Source organism: Neodiprion fabricii, chromosome 1 (genome assembly GCF_021155785.1).
Source record: "Neodiprion fabricii isolate iyNeoFabr1 chromosome 1, iyNeoFabr1.1, whole genome shotgun sequence".
NCBI lineage: Eukaryota > Metazoa > Arthropoda > Insecta > Hymenoptera > Diprionidae > Neodiprion > Neodiprion fabricii.
This window is the reverse complement of record NC_060239.1, coordinates 11206905-11222331: the sequence shown is the minus strand read 5'-3', so window position 1 is coordinate 11222331 and position 15427 is coordinate 11206905. Positions and strand designations below refer to the sequence as shown.

Below are 15427 nucleotides of genomic sequence, written 5' to 3'. Positions count from 1 at the left end.
TTAAATTTTTTGTTCCAGAATAATTCCAGGATTTGAGGATATTTAAGAAGCGGTAGACACCCTGAACGTAGTAAGTGGCGAATTTGATCACGCACTACTCAGGCGATAACTAGTCGATAAACGATACTCTGTTCAAATATTATTACCGACAGGGAAGATTATTGAATTCCTAGATAAGATGACTCATATAAGCGTATAATTAACGGACAAAATAGTCAAAGTAGACTTTGACGAAAAAGACGTTGATCAAAGCGCTCGGTGTTTCCTTTTTACACAATCGTAGAATTATTATTTTTATATATATGCGGGGAAAACTTCAAAGCTAACTGCAAGCTTGAACACATAAGTCACTTGATCTCGAATCAGAGAGAATAATGTGTAAAATTATATTCTAGAAACAAGGAAAACCATTTCGTTCCTCTTCTGTCCCTGATCCTATCGTCTTCATCATCGGGGTGGTGAAAAATTAGCTCAAATAAAATTCCCTGTCTTGTCCAATGAAAAATTCACAACTCCCTAATATTTTTTCACAAAACTTAGCTAATGTTGAACGGCTCCTATGACAAAAAGTTCCAGAAATTGTACACGTTCGATATATAAATTTGGATTCGGAAATACGCATTATCGCTTCGTTTCATATAAACGAACCACACCATTTCCCTAAATTATTTTGATTGAATTTTAATTAACGAAGCATAATTGAGGTTTGATAACAAATTATAAAAAAAAAAAAAAATACCTAAATGTTTCCCGATCCCGTTGTTTATCACATTTCCCTGACTTTTTGTGATAGAAAAAAAAAATTCCCAAACTATTCCCGTTTTTCCCGGTCTGTCACCACCCTGTTCATGGTTTTTGGATAAAGGCCAAAGGCCTTGGTAAACTCGTGTGAGAATTCAGAATAGACAAAGTGAGCGTCGATTATACCGGTTAGGTATATAGGTCAGGTGGTGAGGATTTACAGAAGTGGGCAAACATACACATCGGACCTATATAAATTTCATCTCGGAAGTGAAACGAGCACGTTTTTGCATTTACATTATACGTATACTCGGGAGTGTTTCGGACCTGCATTGCTTGCCCGAGTAATTAGAATCTGGTTTTAGGCAAAGACCGGTCACGTTTAATAATAACATTCGCTTCAATGCGGAATAACAAGAGGATACCTGGCGTTGCAATGCTGCAGATGTTGTGCAGCTGCGATTTCACGCACTGTTAATTACCGAGCGTATAACATAATAAAAACCCGTGTGAAGAATTATTGTGAAATCTGTGCTGCACGCAGCCTGGAATCCCCGTACGTCTGTACATTGCATAATTTCGTACGTTTATACACGTACGTTCACGTTGCAGTAAAATACTGGCACTGCTGCACAAGACTGTGTGTGACACAACTGTCTCGGCGATCAGCTGTTACCCTTAAATAGGACCAAAGTGTCAAAATCAGCTCGTGTCGAAATACCCCGTTTATTGTGTAATGTAAATGAAATGCCGAAAATGTTCATTTATATACGTACAAATATCTCGTTGTTAGACTTTTTTCAAACATCGACAAAATCGAGACACCTTTTTTGAATCGGTTATTCAAGATTTAAATTCAAGTTTTGAGATATCGCTGGCATTTTTTTTTTTTTTTTTTGTTTTACACAATTGGCCTTCTAAGATGTCAATGTTGTCGTTTTAAGAGAGATTACGATGATTCCGCGAATATGGTGAGCGCTATAAATAATCAAAGTATTGAAAATGCCTGCTTTTGCGGAATAAATGTAATTCTGGAAAGGTCACTGGGACTAGAATAGTGGAACTCTCTGTAATCGTGGGTTTTTGGAGTCGCTGAAAAAGAATCGACGGTCAGAATTTCAAAATTCAATATCGCGGACTTAAAATATAAAAATTGACCCTATCCGCCATTTTGAATATTGAAAATTTCTCAGATCTGAGTTCATTTTTGAAATCAACGACCTGGAGAAACCTTCTATACCCAGATTCATTGAATTTGATTGCACAGAAAAATGTATGCTTCGGATACAGAAGGGTCAATAAATGTAACCGCTATATGCTTCGAAAAATCTTCTTTCGTAAAGAGTTATAAAGTGTGACGAATTTGAGATAACGTCAAGTATTGTACTTGTACAAGTCAACGATTACACGACTCGAATTCGATATTTCCAATTCCCCGAACGTTTCTCACGTGAACCAAAAAATGTTGAAGCCATGTTCGAATACCTTACCTTGGCATCCATGAGGCGAGAGCAACGTAGAGTACCGGCATCTTCGCACCGCGTAGGTATAGTATAGTTATAGGTATCACAGAGTCTCTCTTCAAGTTGTTACGAGTAGTAAAAGGTCATGAATACAGTTTAAAATAGACGACTGCAGGAGAATGCCTAAGCCCGGTTCTCTTCACTCGCGTGTTATTTAAACCAAATCACTGTGCCTAAGCCTCCTTGCTATAGGATCCTCAAAGAAGATCAAATATTTTCAAACTACGCGGGGAACTCGCTGAGTTGTTTTTTATTTTACTCCTCAAATGAAATTACGATAACTGTCGGGAATAAAAAAAAATATATATATAGACATATATTAACGATAAAAAACATATCTTCTTTTTCTGCGACCTTTACACTTGGATGTCAGGAAGCTTATAACCTCCGCATGTTTAAAATTAGACGCATTTGTTCCGGTTATTTTTATCGTTTTTGTAAAATACCTTGTGGAACATATCGGCCTTGGATAAATAGTGTGGATAAATTGAAGCTTTGAGCGCAAGCATTCAAGTCGTTTTTAGATCAACTAAATACTAATCTTCTCGACTTACTTTGATAATCATTGGCAAAGTTGTCAAGATTCGAGGAATCTTTGACAAAAGTATACGATTAAACAAAGTAACAAAAGTGCTCGCGATGCAAACGTTAATACGGGAGAACGGATGTTCTCGAAAGCCAAGCGTGCAGCTAGTCGAACCAGTTTCAAGTTCTGGTTCTTCTATTCCAGTGCAACAACTGGTTCATCAACAGAGTGTTACAAGTAACGGTAGAAACAAAAATGAGTAAACAAAAGGATATTCATAAAATTCAATGACAACGCGATCAAGAGTACAAAGGTATAATAGAATTTCGAAAATATTCTCAATCTATTATTCGCCAAATAAAGAATCCAACACAATTCCTTTCAACACCCGGAAGTGACACGAGTTAAACGAAGCTTTCGTACCCGTCGTTACAACTCCATCATCGTCATCGTCATCGTCGTCGTCGTCGTCGTCATCTGTACGATGCACGAAGGTCTCGAAAACAAGAGATTGAATGATTACGAATACAAGCCTTATACTGGCCAATAAAGCGTAAACAGCCGTCATAATATGCCCGATGCCGATATACGTGCTAATTCTTTTTCGATCACAAAAACTTACGTCTAAAAAAAGTACGTACATTCGCACGATGAGTTTTCTATTATTAAATTCCTGTGCGTCGGAACCGTAAAAATGGCGGGTTATCAAGGTAGTGGTACAAAGTTGGCAAGGTCGATTTACGACTCGCGATCAAACTAATGGCAGGCGATTAGTTTAACCCTTTGAGTCGTAGCGGTAAGTATTCTTACCATCAATTTATTTTTGATAATATACTAGTAGGTTTTCAATACTGAATAGTAATTATTGCGATATCATTTAAATTATTATTGTTAAGAAAGAAATTGATTGAAAAAAATCGTGAAAATTGAAGAAATAATTCATTTTCGAGAAAGTTACTCCTCTACGCATGCATGCACATATCTCACATAAATTATAATTTTTTGGGATCTGAAATTAGGATTTTAAAAATTCAAAATGGCGGATCCAATATGACCGACGAAAAATTCAAATTCGATCGAATCCGGAGAAAAAACTCTGTCCAGAAATTGTTGGGATCGCTGATTACGAGTCTGAAATCAGATTTTGAAAACTCCACATGGCGAATTCAATCAACCAGCCTAAAGACTCCAGAATTTTTTTTTTTTTGACCTTGTTAGATCAAATTTGAAATTTTCGTCCACCATATTGGATCCGCCATCTTGAATTTTGGAATCCTAATTTCAGATTCGTAATCAGCGACCCCAAAAACCATGGAATACTAACTTGTTATAAAAGTTGACTGGGTGCAATAATGTGTGACTCAAAGGGTTAATAAGTATTTCATGATTGCGCGTTGTTTAACCGACAAGAAAAAAAAAAAAACATTCAAAGGACGATTCATCGATGGCCAGAATTTGTACGAGCAACGTCAGAACAGACAGGAAGTGATAAATGATTATCAACAATTAATAACGAAGTATAACAAATATAAAAATAATAAAAATAAATCTAGATGGAATAGACGGTAAGTTTTGCAGTGCTAACGAACAAATTTTACGCATTACAAGTGAAACTCGTACGGATTATCGTAATTTACTGCACACGAAACGACTCTTCGATTCATGTACATTACAAACGAGAGAAAATTGATGGAGTAACGAATGTAGGTCTGTAGGTCTTTTCTCAAGTGCAGCCGAGTGTCGAGTGGCTGTTGGTTCGGTATACGGATAACGAGTTATTTATTACCGTATAGCCTGAGTGAGAGTAAGTATGCTTTTCAATGTGCGTCGTAAGCCTGCCAAAGAATCGAATCTTCACTGCAATAAAGTAGTTAAATAATCGTAAGAAAGAAATTACGAGGAAAGATGAAATCTTTTCATCGTTGCATGCGACACGAAAGTGACGAGGAGAAGAAAAGTTTTTTTTTTTTTTTTTTGTTTTTTAGTGCTAAAATCAAGCGGGAAATATTTATGAAAACTTTCAAGAAAAGATTCTTAATTGAATTTCGTAAGGAAAAACCATGTAGTTTGTATAATTGACTCCTCGATAATTTCACAACTGTGATAAAAGTAAGAGACACGGGTGAATAACTTGGCCAAAAAACGGTCGATATCTGTATTTATTAATTCGCATCGTACGCGAGTAAAGTTGAATCGTGGATAAATAAAAAAAAAAAAAAGATAAAGATTTCATCATTATTACGAACCGTTGTTATCGCGTTGATAAAAATTAGTAGGAGATGAATACGAATATGATTCGAAGCGACGTTATTGTTGAAAAGTCTGCGTCAAAGGAACAATAGTTGAAACGTTGTTGTATTAAAAAATAAAGCAGGAGTTTCAATTTCGAGAACATAAATATGCGTCCTCTGCAAGAGACAATTTCATATTGACGATTCGTTTCACAAACGTCATACAATTGTGAGTTTATTGATGAAAATTTATTGTCATATCGCGGCAATTCCGATCGCAACGGGGCGAAAACAAGACAATTGACCGATATTATCCGCGAGAGTGCATAAATTGCATTGAACGAAGTCAACCGTGTTTATTTGTATCGCATATGCGGCGTTATCTACACTTCATTAGACATACGATGCGTGTAAAATCACAGATTTCGTCCGACTCGCACGTTGGCTTACAAAAAAAAAATCATCGCATCAAAGTATAACGTAAAATAAATAGATTTCAATAGATCAAGAGAATCGGTAGGTATATTGTGGGCGTAAATAAGTCAAGGCGATACTGTTACATTATTTCAGAACGATAGAAACGAGGTTGAGATCCGTGTGACTATAATTATTGTAACAATGGATTTGAATAAAAAGTTCGTTGGGCAGAAACTTTGAAATTGTCTGAAATTCGCGGTAACTAATGTACGTACAAGATAATAATAATAATAAAAAAAAAAAAGAAATACTTTCTCACATTTTGCCAACTCGACTATGTACTGCTTAAAATCAATGGAAATTAGCAAAATATTTCATGTTTTTAACGAATCGCGACAGATAAGCTAAAATTGCGAGCCACTGCTATATCTGTGTGTGTATATATATACGATATGTAAGGCAATCTCGAATATAATACACAATGAGAGAGATGTAACGAGATATTATATAGAATTGTGTATTATAGCCGCTGGGTATTTGCGCGTAATAAATTCTGACCAAATATGGGCGATCATGGCGTTACGATGGCGAAATCGACCTTGCGAACTTAATTGCTTCGGCTCTTGTATATCGCTAGGATTTTCGGACTAATCCGATACGTGGTATCAAGGAAAAGGAAGTAGGCAGTAAGCGGACGCAAAACGCTTCGCGAATCGTTACAATGATACAGCTGTATTTAGATACTGTAATCGTTCGAAGAGACTCGATTCAAAGTGTGAAAATAAACAATTTATAGACACAAACGATACAAATGTAGATACATGTTAGGGTGGTGGTTTGAAAACTTTTTTTTCTGCTCTTACGTAACCTTCGAAAAGTTAGTTTTTGGCGTAAAACTAAGCCTCGTGAAACTCGAACTTGGTAGAAAAATTCTAAAAGGTGATTCGTTCGCTTAGAATTTTTCAAACACGCTAACCGAAATATTTCGAAAACTACACGAGTCAGGAAACTGTTCTTGGTTTCATTTTGCAGATAATCAAATGTTCTTTAAAAAATGACGAGACATTGTTTGTATCAGCTTACAACACGGGTGAGATAAAAATTTACAAGGTAATAAGCATCTTCGTTCGTTTGTTCATCGCAGTCAATTCTAAACTTTCCTATCGAATACAAGATGAAGATTTAGGCGTACAGTAGTGTGGACCTTTTTCATAGAAAATTTGATTGTCTACAAAAAGGAACCAAAAACAGCTTCTCAACTTGTATAGTTTTCGAGATATTTCGTTTAGAGCGTTTGAAAAATTCAAACCGGATGTGTCGCGTTTTAGAATTTTGCCACCGTGTTCCGGTTTTACGAATCTTCGTTTGAGGCTAAAAAAACTAACTTTTCGATGGATACGTTAGAGGAGAAAAAAAGACCAAAAAAAAAAAAGGAAAGAAGTAAACCACCATTATATATTTACAAAGGTAAATTTTTGATATGAATAAAAAAAAGTTTTTACACACAAAATCGTTCCGCGACATTGAAACGTAATGAAGAAACGCTTTTCGCGCGGTTAATAAAAAATTCAAAACCTTTGAAGTTCCCGCGGTGTAAAAGCGCGCCCGATGCGCGGCTTGAAATTAATGAGACTCAATTAAAATTCACCTGCACGAAGGAGGTGTTTATATGAATAATCTAATATTCCGTGCGGGTATATTTAAGGCACGTTAATGACGCGATTCGCAAAACCGGCGCCTTTTTAGCCGATGGGGTTTTTCACTTTCTTTTTTCTTTTTTTCTTTTTACCGACCGCTGTAAGGAAGGTAAGAAACAATGGACGTCGCTCACTTCCGCTTCTATAATGTCGCGTTAATAATTTAGTAACTGCAACAGTAGCCGTTTATTCATATCATCGAAGAGAAACATTCCTGCAACGACTAATACTTGAATCAAATAAGATTTAGACGGATCCAGTTTATTTATTTAAATCCATACTTATGGTTTCATTTTTACTCGAGTAGTTTTTGCGATCATCAAAGAATTGTAATAAGTTCACGCAGCAAGTAATTCAAAATTTTTCAATCGATTAACTTCAATATTTTTATTATTATTTTCGTCAACGTTGTAGATTTTTGTTCTTTTTTTTTTTTGTTTATCATTCATTTACACGTCACATGAAATTTCGATAATTTCCAAACAACAAAATCTTGAATTAATTCTTGTCAATTTTTTGAGAATGAATTACGATCATTATACTGTTAAAACTGACTCGTATTTAATATGTATCGAAAAAGAAACGAAAGGCAGAGAATGGATATTTCTTTCAGAAACACTCAATTCAAAATCAAATTTTAGATTGTAATAAATCGTTCAACCGTCAATTTTACGCATAAATATTGAATAAACATTGTTAATTATAAAATCTATCACACCGATGTAAAAATAACGTAAAGGTATGTACAATAACATACGCGCGAATATGTATCCTAAAACTAGTAAAAATCTATGCCGATTTAAGGTACGATTAAAAAGTTAATTAAAAGTTATACAAATTTTGAAGCAAATAAAAAAATAAAAAAAAAGAATCAAACGAATGACAAAATATTTTGAAACGTCAATAGCTTAGTTTTTAAATTCCTACCGCAAAAAAAAGAAAGAAAAAAAAAAACACACACACAAAACATTTTGGCCACGATATTAAAAGATTTTTTCTTATCGCTGGCATACAGTATAAATATATGAAAAAATTGCACACTTTCGCACCGCAGTGACACACTCGATTTTCAGATAATTATCGTCCAAACAAATATCACTCCGTCACATTTTTCTTTCATTGAACGTACAGCATGATTTGGACATACGAAAGCGAAGTAAAAATTTTTATCGAGTCTTCGTTATTCCTCAAAGAACGTTCTAAGCCGCGTTATCTTGAAAAAAAAAAAAAAAAAAAAAATCATTTATCATCCAAGGATCGGCAAGTTGGATCTCGTCGTTTTAAATCTCACTCTACGGCCACTTGACGAACGTCTAAAGCACAGACTGACTTTCCCGAAGGCTTTATGAAACGGTCAGCATCGTCGCTCTCTGGTTGGTTGTGCCCACCGTGGCACAGCAACACCACCGACATAAGTACGTAAGTATGAATTTACGTATGTATGAACGAACACACATGCTCGCGTTATGCGGACAAACAAAAGTGGAGAGGAGTGGAAGGCGAGCCTTGGACTCGGCATTGGCCGGACGAACCGGAGCGGTTCTCTTGCCGCGTTGGTCTCTTCGTATTTTCCTTCTACTGCAACGATCCTCGTTACACATCGTTTAATTTGACACGTTTAACAATGAGATTGTTAACACGCGTACGATATTATAATTAAAAAAAACTCCGTGATGCGCGGGAGAAATATTTACACGGTTGATATTCTCGCGATCAATAACGCTACAATTCCGTGCTAACGGAGCGATTTGTTCTGTTCGTCGATAACATTGTTACCGAGAAAATTTATCACCGCGTCGATGATGGAAGACCCGATCGTTTCGTTCGATCAAAGAATTATGTATACGTCGCAATTTCGTTTGGTAATTAATGTATTAACAAACCGCAATAAACACTGCAGGCTAATTGACGCATTGATAAGAAATACGGTAAATAAATAAATAAATATGAGCAATCATTACGAAAGAGGATCAAAACCTTAAAAGGTCGTAGTCACTCACGGTTACCTTATGCAGATATAATATTCTGTATGTATAAATACTGTTAATGTTGAAACGACGATCGCTGCAAGCTCTGAGAATAATTCTTCGATATAGCGTACATGTTTTCAATTAATTATTATACTGTCATGTGAAGCGGACGGGTGTGTGGATGCATACGTATTGCCAACTTGAAGGCATACACGTGTATATATATATATATAATACATGCATGGGATGGTTGTATCTTTTGACACAAAATGTCGTTTGAAACGTACTTTGTAAAGTAATATTTGAATGGATTTTTTGACAAATTAATAGCCGATTTGAATTAAATTATTCAGGAAACAATGCAAATAATTTGCGAAACGATTAAAAGTGAGATTTCATTAGTTTCAACACCTTTACCGTGACAATATCGAATCACCGATGCGTAACAATAACTGCGTTGGATTTATACCGATAGTTTCAACTATGCATTCCGTAAGGAGTGCATTAACGTACCGTTTGGACGTGAAATGAGGGCACATTTTGTCGCAATACCATTTCACCATTTTGATCAGACGAAACGACACCGCACAAAAAAAAACACCCAACTTCACTCTCTTTTTCTATGCACAATACGTTTAATCGTATAAGCTTTATAACTGCAGAGCGATGATAAAGAAAAAGAACGCGACAGACGGTTGATCGGCAACTGAAGTAATTCAACGTTCGACTAGTCGGTAAGTAGCCATGATTATACGTAATTGTACCGAGAACGTGACTATGTATCAAGAACGTCGGCGACTGTTGTTTCACGATAAGAAAACGTCGACGCATCATAATTATTTCCCGTAATCTGTCCACTTCTTATCTCGAAAATAAGTCTGCCCTATTTCTAAACACGTAACGGGTAGCGTGTAGACATAAGAACTTTATCAAGTTTCAACACACCTGTAAATACAATTTTTAGTAAACACTCGCTGCAGTTATGAAAATTCAATCTTCGCTGCAGGCTGGCCCTGAAAATATGCCGGAGATGTTGCGTTGAATCGTTTCGAGGCAATGTGCGTTTAAAATGAATCGAGTGTCTGCATGCTTCGCTGAATTGCTAGCACGGAAGACGAAAGAAAAATAAGGAAAAAAGAGAAGTATCGGAATGAGTATAAAATTAAATAAAAAAATCCTCCCCAACGATAAAATAAAAATTCATGCGTGTGTAAAGAAAACCGCCGGAATATTTGATGCGAAATCGAATGACGATAATGATTTGACGATTCTGATGAATCATTATACGTAGGTCTTATGTATAAAAATTCTGAGAAACTGTTCTAGATTGATTGGATTATCGGGAAAAAATAAACGAGACTGAAGTTGGCAACGTTAATGTATCGATACGTTGGAACAGAAATTACTATTTTCACCTTTAGAATACCCGAAGAAGTTGAATTTACAAAATCTGAGTTTTATTGATGTTGTATCAACGATTTACTAAATTTCAAGTAATCCTAAAGCTGCGAAATAAGACGTTTTACCAACGATGCATTGTTCCAATAAACTTACAAACTTCAGCCTGATAAAAAAAAAAAATATTCTCGAAGATTTTGGGGCAATCCAAATGCACTCCTTATTGGTCGGATATAAAACTAGTCCGCACCTCTTGGATCTACCGATTAGGACCAGTAAATATCCTATCGGCCAAGTAGACACCTGACTGAAATCTATTTCTTGTTAAACCCAAATACGAATTAAATTACAGTCCGATATTATTACGATATGAAAACAAAAAAGAATATGAAATAAAACAAAAAGAACCAAGAAGAATCATTAAATACTAATAAAGAGCTTTGCACGTCACGTCAACCTACGCTGTGTTACAAATGAATGTATATTCGGTCGGTAATATGGAATTCAAACCGACACGTGTAAATGAAGTTCAACTTAACAAACGAAAAGATGCTGCGGTATAAAATTATTGTTATCGCACGATAACTGAAATAGTCATAAGCTTTGGTGACAATAAGTGAAAAGAGAACAGGACCGATCCCAGATGATTTTTATGGTATGAATTGACTTTGATCCGTAAGATATCTGCTCAATCCGGAGAAAAAAAAAGAGTGGAAAAATTGTAAATTTGAACTACGCAAGACTAGTTACGCAAAATGTCTGGCAGTTCAAGCGATTGTTGTACTTTTAATCGCCATTTTTTTAATCAGACACACATTTTACGCCAGATTATAAGAACCCGAACAGATCCTAGGTCAGCGCTACTGATAACTATGTTTAAAATATTATTAAAGAGTTGCCGAAATTGACAACGTTGAAATACGAAATGTTAACCAATAGCTGAACTTTCTATGCTTATTCAATGTTTAACCTTTCTTATAAATAAATCAGGCGTGTGCTCACAACTTGACGAAAATCATTAGCCCTTTGCTCCTTGTGCTAGATCCAACATGAAGGTAAAGAAAGTTGTAAACTTTCGTGATGATGCTTAACTGTACATTTGGCTAGGTGCAAACTATAAATTCAATCTGATGTACAGCTCATATACATGATTTATTGCTGGATGAAACAAAAAATAAACCTTCCAGTCGGATTTACACCATCTAATTATAGAGACTGTTGCGTTGTTTTTTGTTTAAGTTTTTTTTGTCAATAATCAGAACAACAGATAAACAATCAAACGCTACTTTTTTATGTGTTCAAATTTAGTCAAATTGGCGCCACAAGAAAAAAAAATGTAATATCCTCTGTTCTCATCTATATCCGGATCATCCATCAAGGTAGATAAAATTGATAGTAATAGTCAGATACTCTGTTATGCGAAAAAAAACATAAGAGAACTGAAAAATAACAGCACAAATGTAAAGAAGAGGAATCTCAAAAATTCGTCGAGTTTAACCTGTAGAGAGCCGGTCTTTTTCCCTTGAAATTTGATATGTTTCAAAGGTTTTTATGATTTATGTATATAAATAGTCAACACGTCTGGTAGAGTTTCAGAGTTACGCGCAGGGCTTGGTTCATGATTCCTTAAAAATCGATTTATACTATTAAACGAGCGACAAACAGTACATCGGTTCGGTTTGGACGCAACGCTACGTTACGCAGATCAACGTAATGTCAGAAATATATTCGGAGCTGAAACCTTTAGTGACCAAAATGGTGACCTAAAAATCATAACAAGAGCACTGCTTTTTATAGAAGAGTAATGTATAAATTTGAAAACACGTATTTCCGTAGTCCGACTGACATGCATGATACTAAAGATTCTCATGCTAGATGGTACGGATTGACCTTAACTTCACCACTTTGTGAAATTAGAATCAAATTTCTTCGCCAAATACCTGTGAAAAGTGCAACAATTGTGTAGTGGATACTTCAAGACGCAGTTAGCGTTTCTTTGCGTAAAACATCTTGGGCAAAAATGAGCTCTCTTCAAAATCTAAGGTGTTTCCTATTAACCCTCCCCGAAATTCATTGCCAAATCTACTAACCTGTAAGTCCCCTTGCTGTGAGGGCTGTCGTAATTGTCAATTCGTCTGCGCTTGTGCTCGTACTGAGGAGAGACCGCTGAGCGCGAGCAAGTCCTCGAGTTGCTACGAGAACGGTGGCGCCTCCTGTTGCGTGGCATCTGGATAGTACAAAAGTAACGATTAGTAAATTTCTTGGTTTCTATCTAAAATTCTTCTTAGATGAGAAATTACATTTGCTTGTAAAATAATTAGTTCAAATTAAATTTCTAAGTACGAATAATTTGTCGCTCGAAAATTGAGAGCAGTGATGTGTTAAGTATGTGCAAAAAACTGTGCAAAGTTTCAGCGATTAGTGTTTAATTTACACCAGTTTGTAAATTGCAGTCAAATCTTGGATCAAGGCCTGTCGTATCACTCTTAGACATGCAAAACCCACAATTATACAAATTATACGAGTGAAAACTGTTAGGACAATTCTAATGTTATTTCATACAATTTGCGTTTGATGAGAAAAGTTTTCTGTATTACAACATCACTAATCTCACAGGTATAAGAGCTATCAGATTACTTCGAAAATATCATATCTGTACACGTAAGCGTCGAAAGACACGTTAAGCCGATTTCAAATGTTCGGTGAGCTCAGACCAATCAATAAGCAAAGGAAGAAAGATTGACCAACGGTTTTTCAATCAATTCAGATTCACGACGCAAAGTTGACCGAGACTTGATGGCTTCGAACTTGAATACGTATTGACAAGGTAAATATTGTATAATTTGGAAGAAACAATTCCAAGACTAATGAAATAAATAACGTGCCTAGAGATAAAACTGAGTATATGGGTCAAACTTTGCGAAGACCTAGTTTATACTTTGACGACCGTATAAAATTCCAACCAAGCGACGAAATTTTATTCAATCCGGGTGGCGAAACAGAACAATTTGAAAGATGCAAGCAAGCAATTCATCGAGACAAGTAAATTAACACGACTGGTTCTGTTGGGCTGATGTTTCGGTCAAATAAAAAGTAAACAACAAAGAAATGAAAATAACACGTCACACACTTGATTAAACATTGAACTATACCGGACAGTGATAAACTGCATGCACGGATCCGTGTAAAATCGATGTTAATGAAAAACCCCAACCTTGAAGGAGACACAATCCATGTCCGACATTCGATTCAACGAAGAGAGTTGGCTAAATGTGCGATAGTTTAAAATATTTGAAAATAAAAACGACGGCTGTAGATAAACGTGACGTGCTAGCGAGGCTTATGCTGTGTACCCTGTGTACCATACGCTGTGTGCGAGAACTTTCAACACGGCCATCTTGGAGGCTAAAAGTCTCTTGAACGCGACGAGAGACGCAAGCGCAAGTTTAACGTGTCAGTTTAGGTGATATTCTGGGATATTAACAAGCAGACGGATAATAACCAGCGTTTACTTACGGCTAGTATATAAAACTCGCTCAAATGGTTCCAAATATAATCAAAAATACTGGAGAACCAGGACCGTGAAGACGTGCGACGTACAAGACTGTTGTATGACAACGACGAGGACATCGGATCGATCAGATGGCGTCCGATTGGCTGAGCTCGCAAGGCCGAGCCTCGAAGCAGTCGGAGCGTCGCGCAACGCGCAGCTGCGTCACAAGCGCGGGCTGTTCAAATCAGTTCAATTTTCCAAGGCGCAAAACGCGCCTGCTACAAAAGTTTAGCGAAAGAGATTTTTCACCCTCGAGACGTACGTATGTGAAAAAAAAACGTTCGACAGCTATTTGTCACTGAAGAAGAAATAAAAGAACGTCCGAAGGTAACGATTTCACATCGACTGCAATTCGCTGACAATTCGTTACGAACTTCAGGGCACGGCCTACGTGCAACCGAGTGCATCGACTCGTAGCTGATCTTAACGTATTGATTCGCAATATAATTAGTAGAGTAAATTTAGCAATTTTATTCGATTACGGCTGGGATCGTAATCCATCAGCGAAGTTATAATAACGACTATTGAATATTGAATCTTCCCATTTGTCCGCACGTACACAGACGCATTGAATATTTTCCAAGAAGAAATTGGCACAAAATTGAAAACTTTTTCCGATACTTCGTTTCCGGTAACTAATAAATTTGAGGGTGCATCTACGGTCGAATCTCAGACCACAAATTCAGTCAGAAAAAAACTATTATGAATTTATAATCTGTTGCTTAATGTTCCGTCTCATATTATTCAATATACCTATGGCTATTTAATTAGCAAAAGAATTCATCGCGTGCAAGTCGAGGTTGTTAAAATAGGAATAAAATAATCGAGGGGTGAAAAATCTAGCGACAACCGGCGCCCTTTTGCTTGTGAGCTAACAATTAAGCACGAAACGAAGTAACTCGTGACAAGCGACTATAAGTAACTTTGTCGACTCAAGTAGTAATGGAAGGAGCGTAAGGCTCGCGTTCAACGAACCCCGCCTATAAGTGCGTGCACACCTGGGCAAGACACACTGCATTCCGTACTTGTACGCATTTTTATTTCGTTTCATAAGCAGTTCGCAGCTGAATTATGTAATGTGCGACTTAGAGGCGATATTACAGCTAGCGATACCCTTGATACCCAGGATTGCCGTAGATACTAGGAACGATTTTGTTCAATTTATCCCCCCCCCCCAGGGTATCACACGTGCCGGTTGCCTGGCGGAAAGCCATACAAACACATTGCACAGATGCCCTAGAGGCACAGATCGGCATCACGACGGGAATCACACGATGCGTAGGGTGCGTATGTAGCGTGTGCACGGGGCGTTGGACACACACGTTACGCACGCACGCACGCACGCGCGCACATGCATACATACATACATAC

The 15427-nt window shown here is 36.7% G+C and overlaps 1 protein-coding gene across 7 annotated transcripts in view; it reads right to left on the bottom strand.

Annotated features, from left to right (window-relative positions):
• LOC124186299 (serine/threonine-protein kinase Doa) overlaps nucleotides 1–15427 on the bottom strand; it is a 49171-nt gene that overhangs the window by 26399 nt on the left and 7345 nt on the right. For 3 of the 7 annotated variants that reach the window (XM_046577988.1, XM_046578075.1, XM_046578240.1), the window contains one exon: nucleotides 12594–12730. In XM_046577988.1, coding sequence (XP_046433944.1) covers nucleotides 12594–12730 — 137 coding nt within the window. Of the gene's footprint in view, nucleotides 1–2231; nucleotides 2484–9618; nucleotides 9684–12593; nucleotides 12731–13717; nucleotides 13754–14019; nucleotides 14142–15427 lie in introns of those variants that run through there. The other 4 variants (XM_046578163.1, XM_046578316.1, XM_046578401.1 and 1 more) reach the window with 4 other exon arrangements.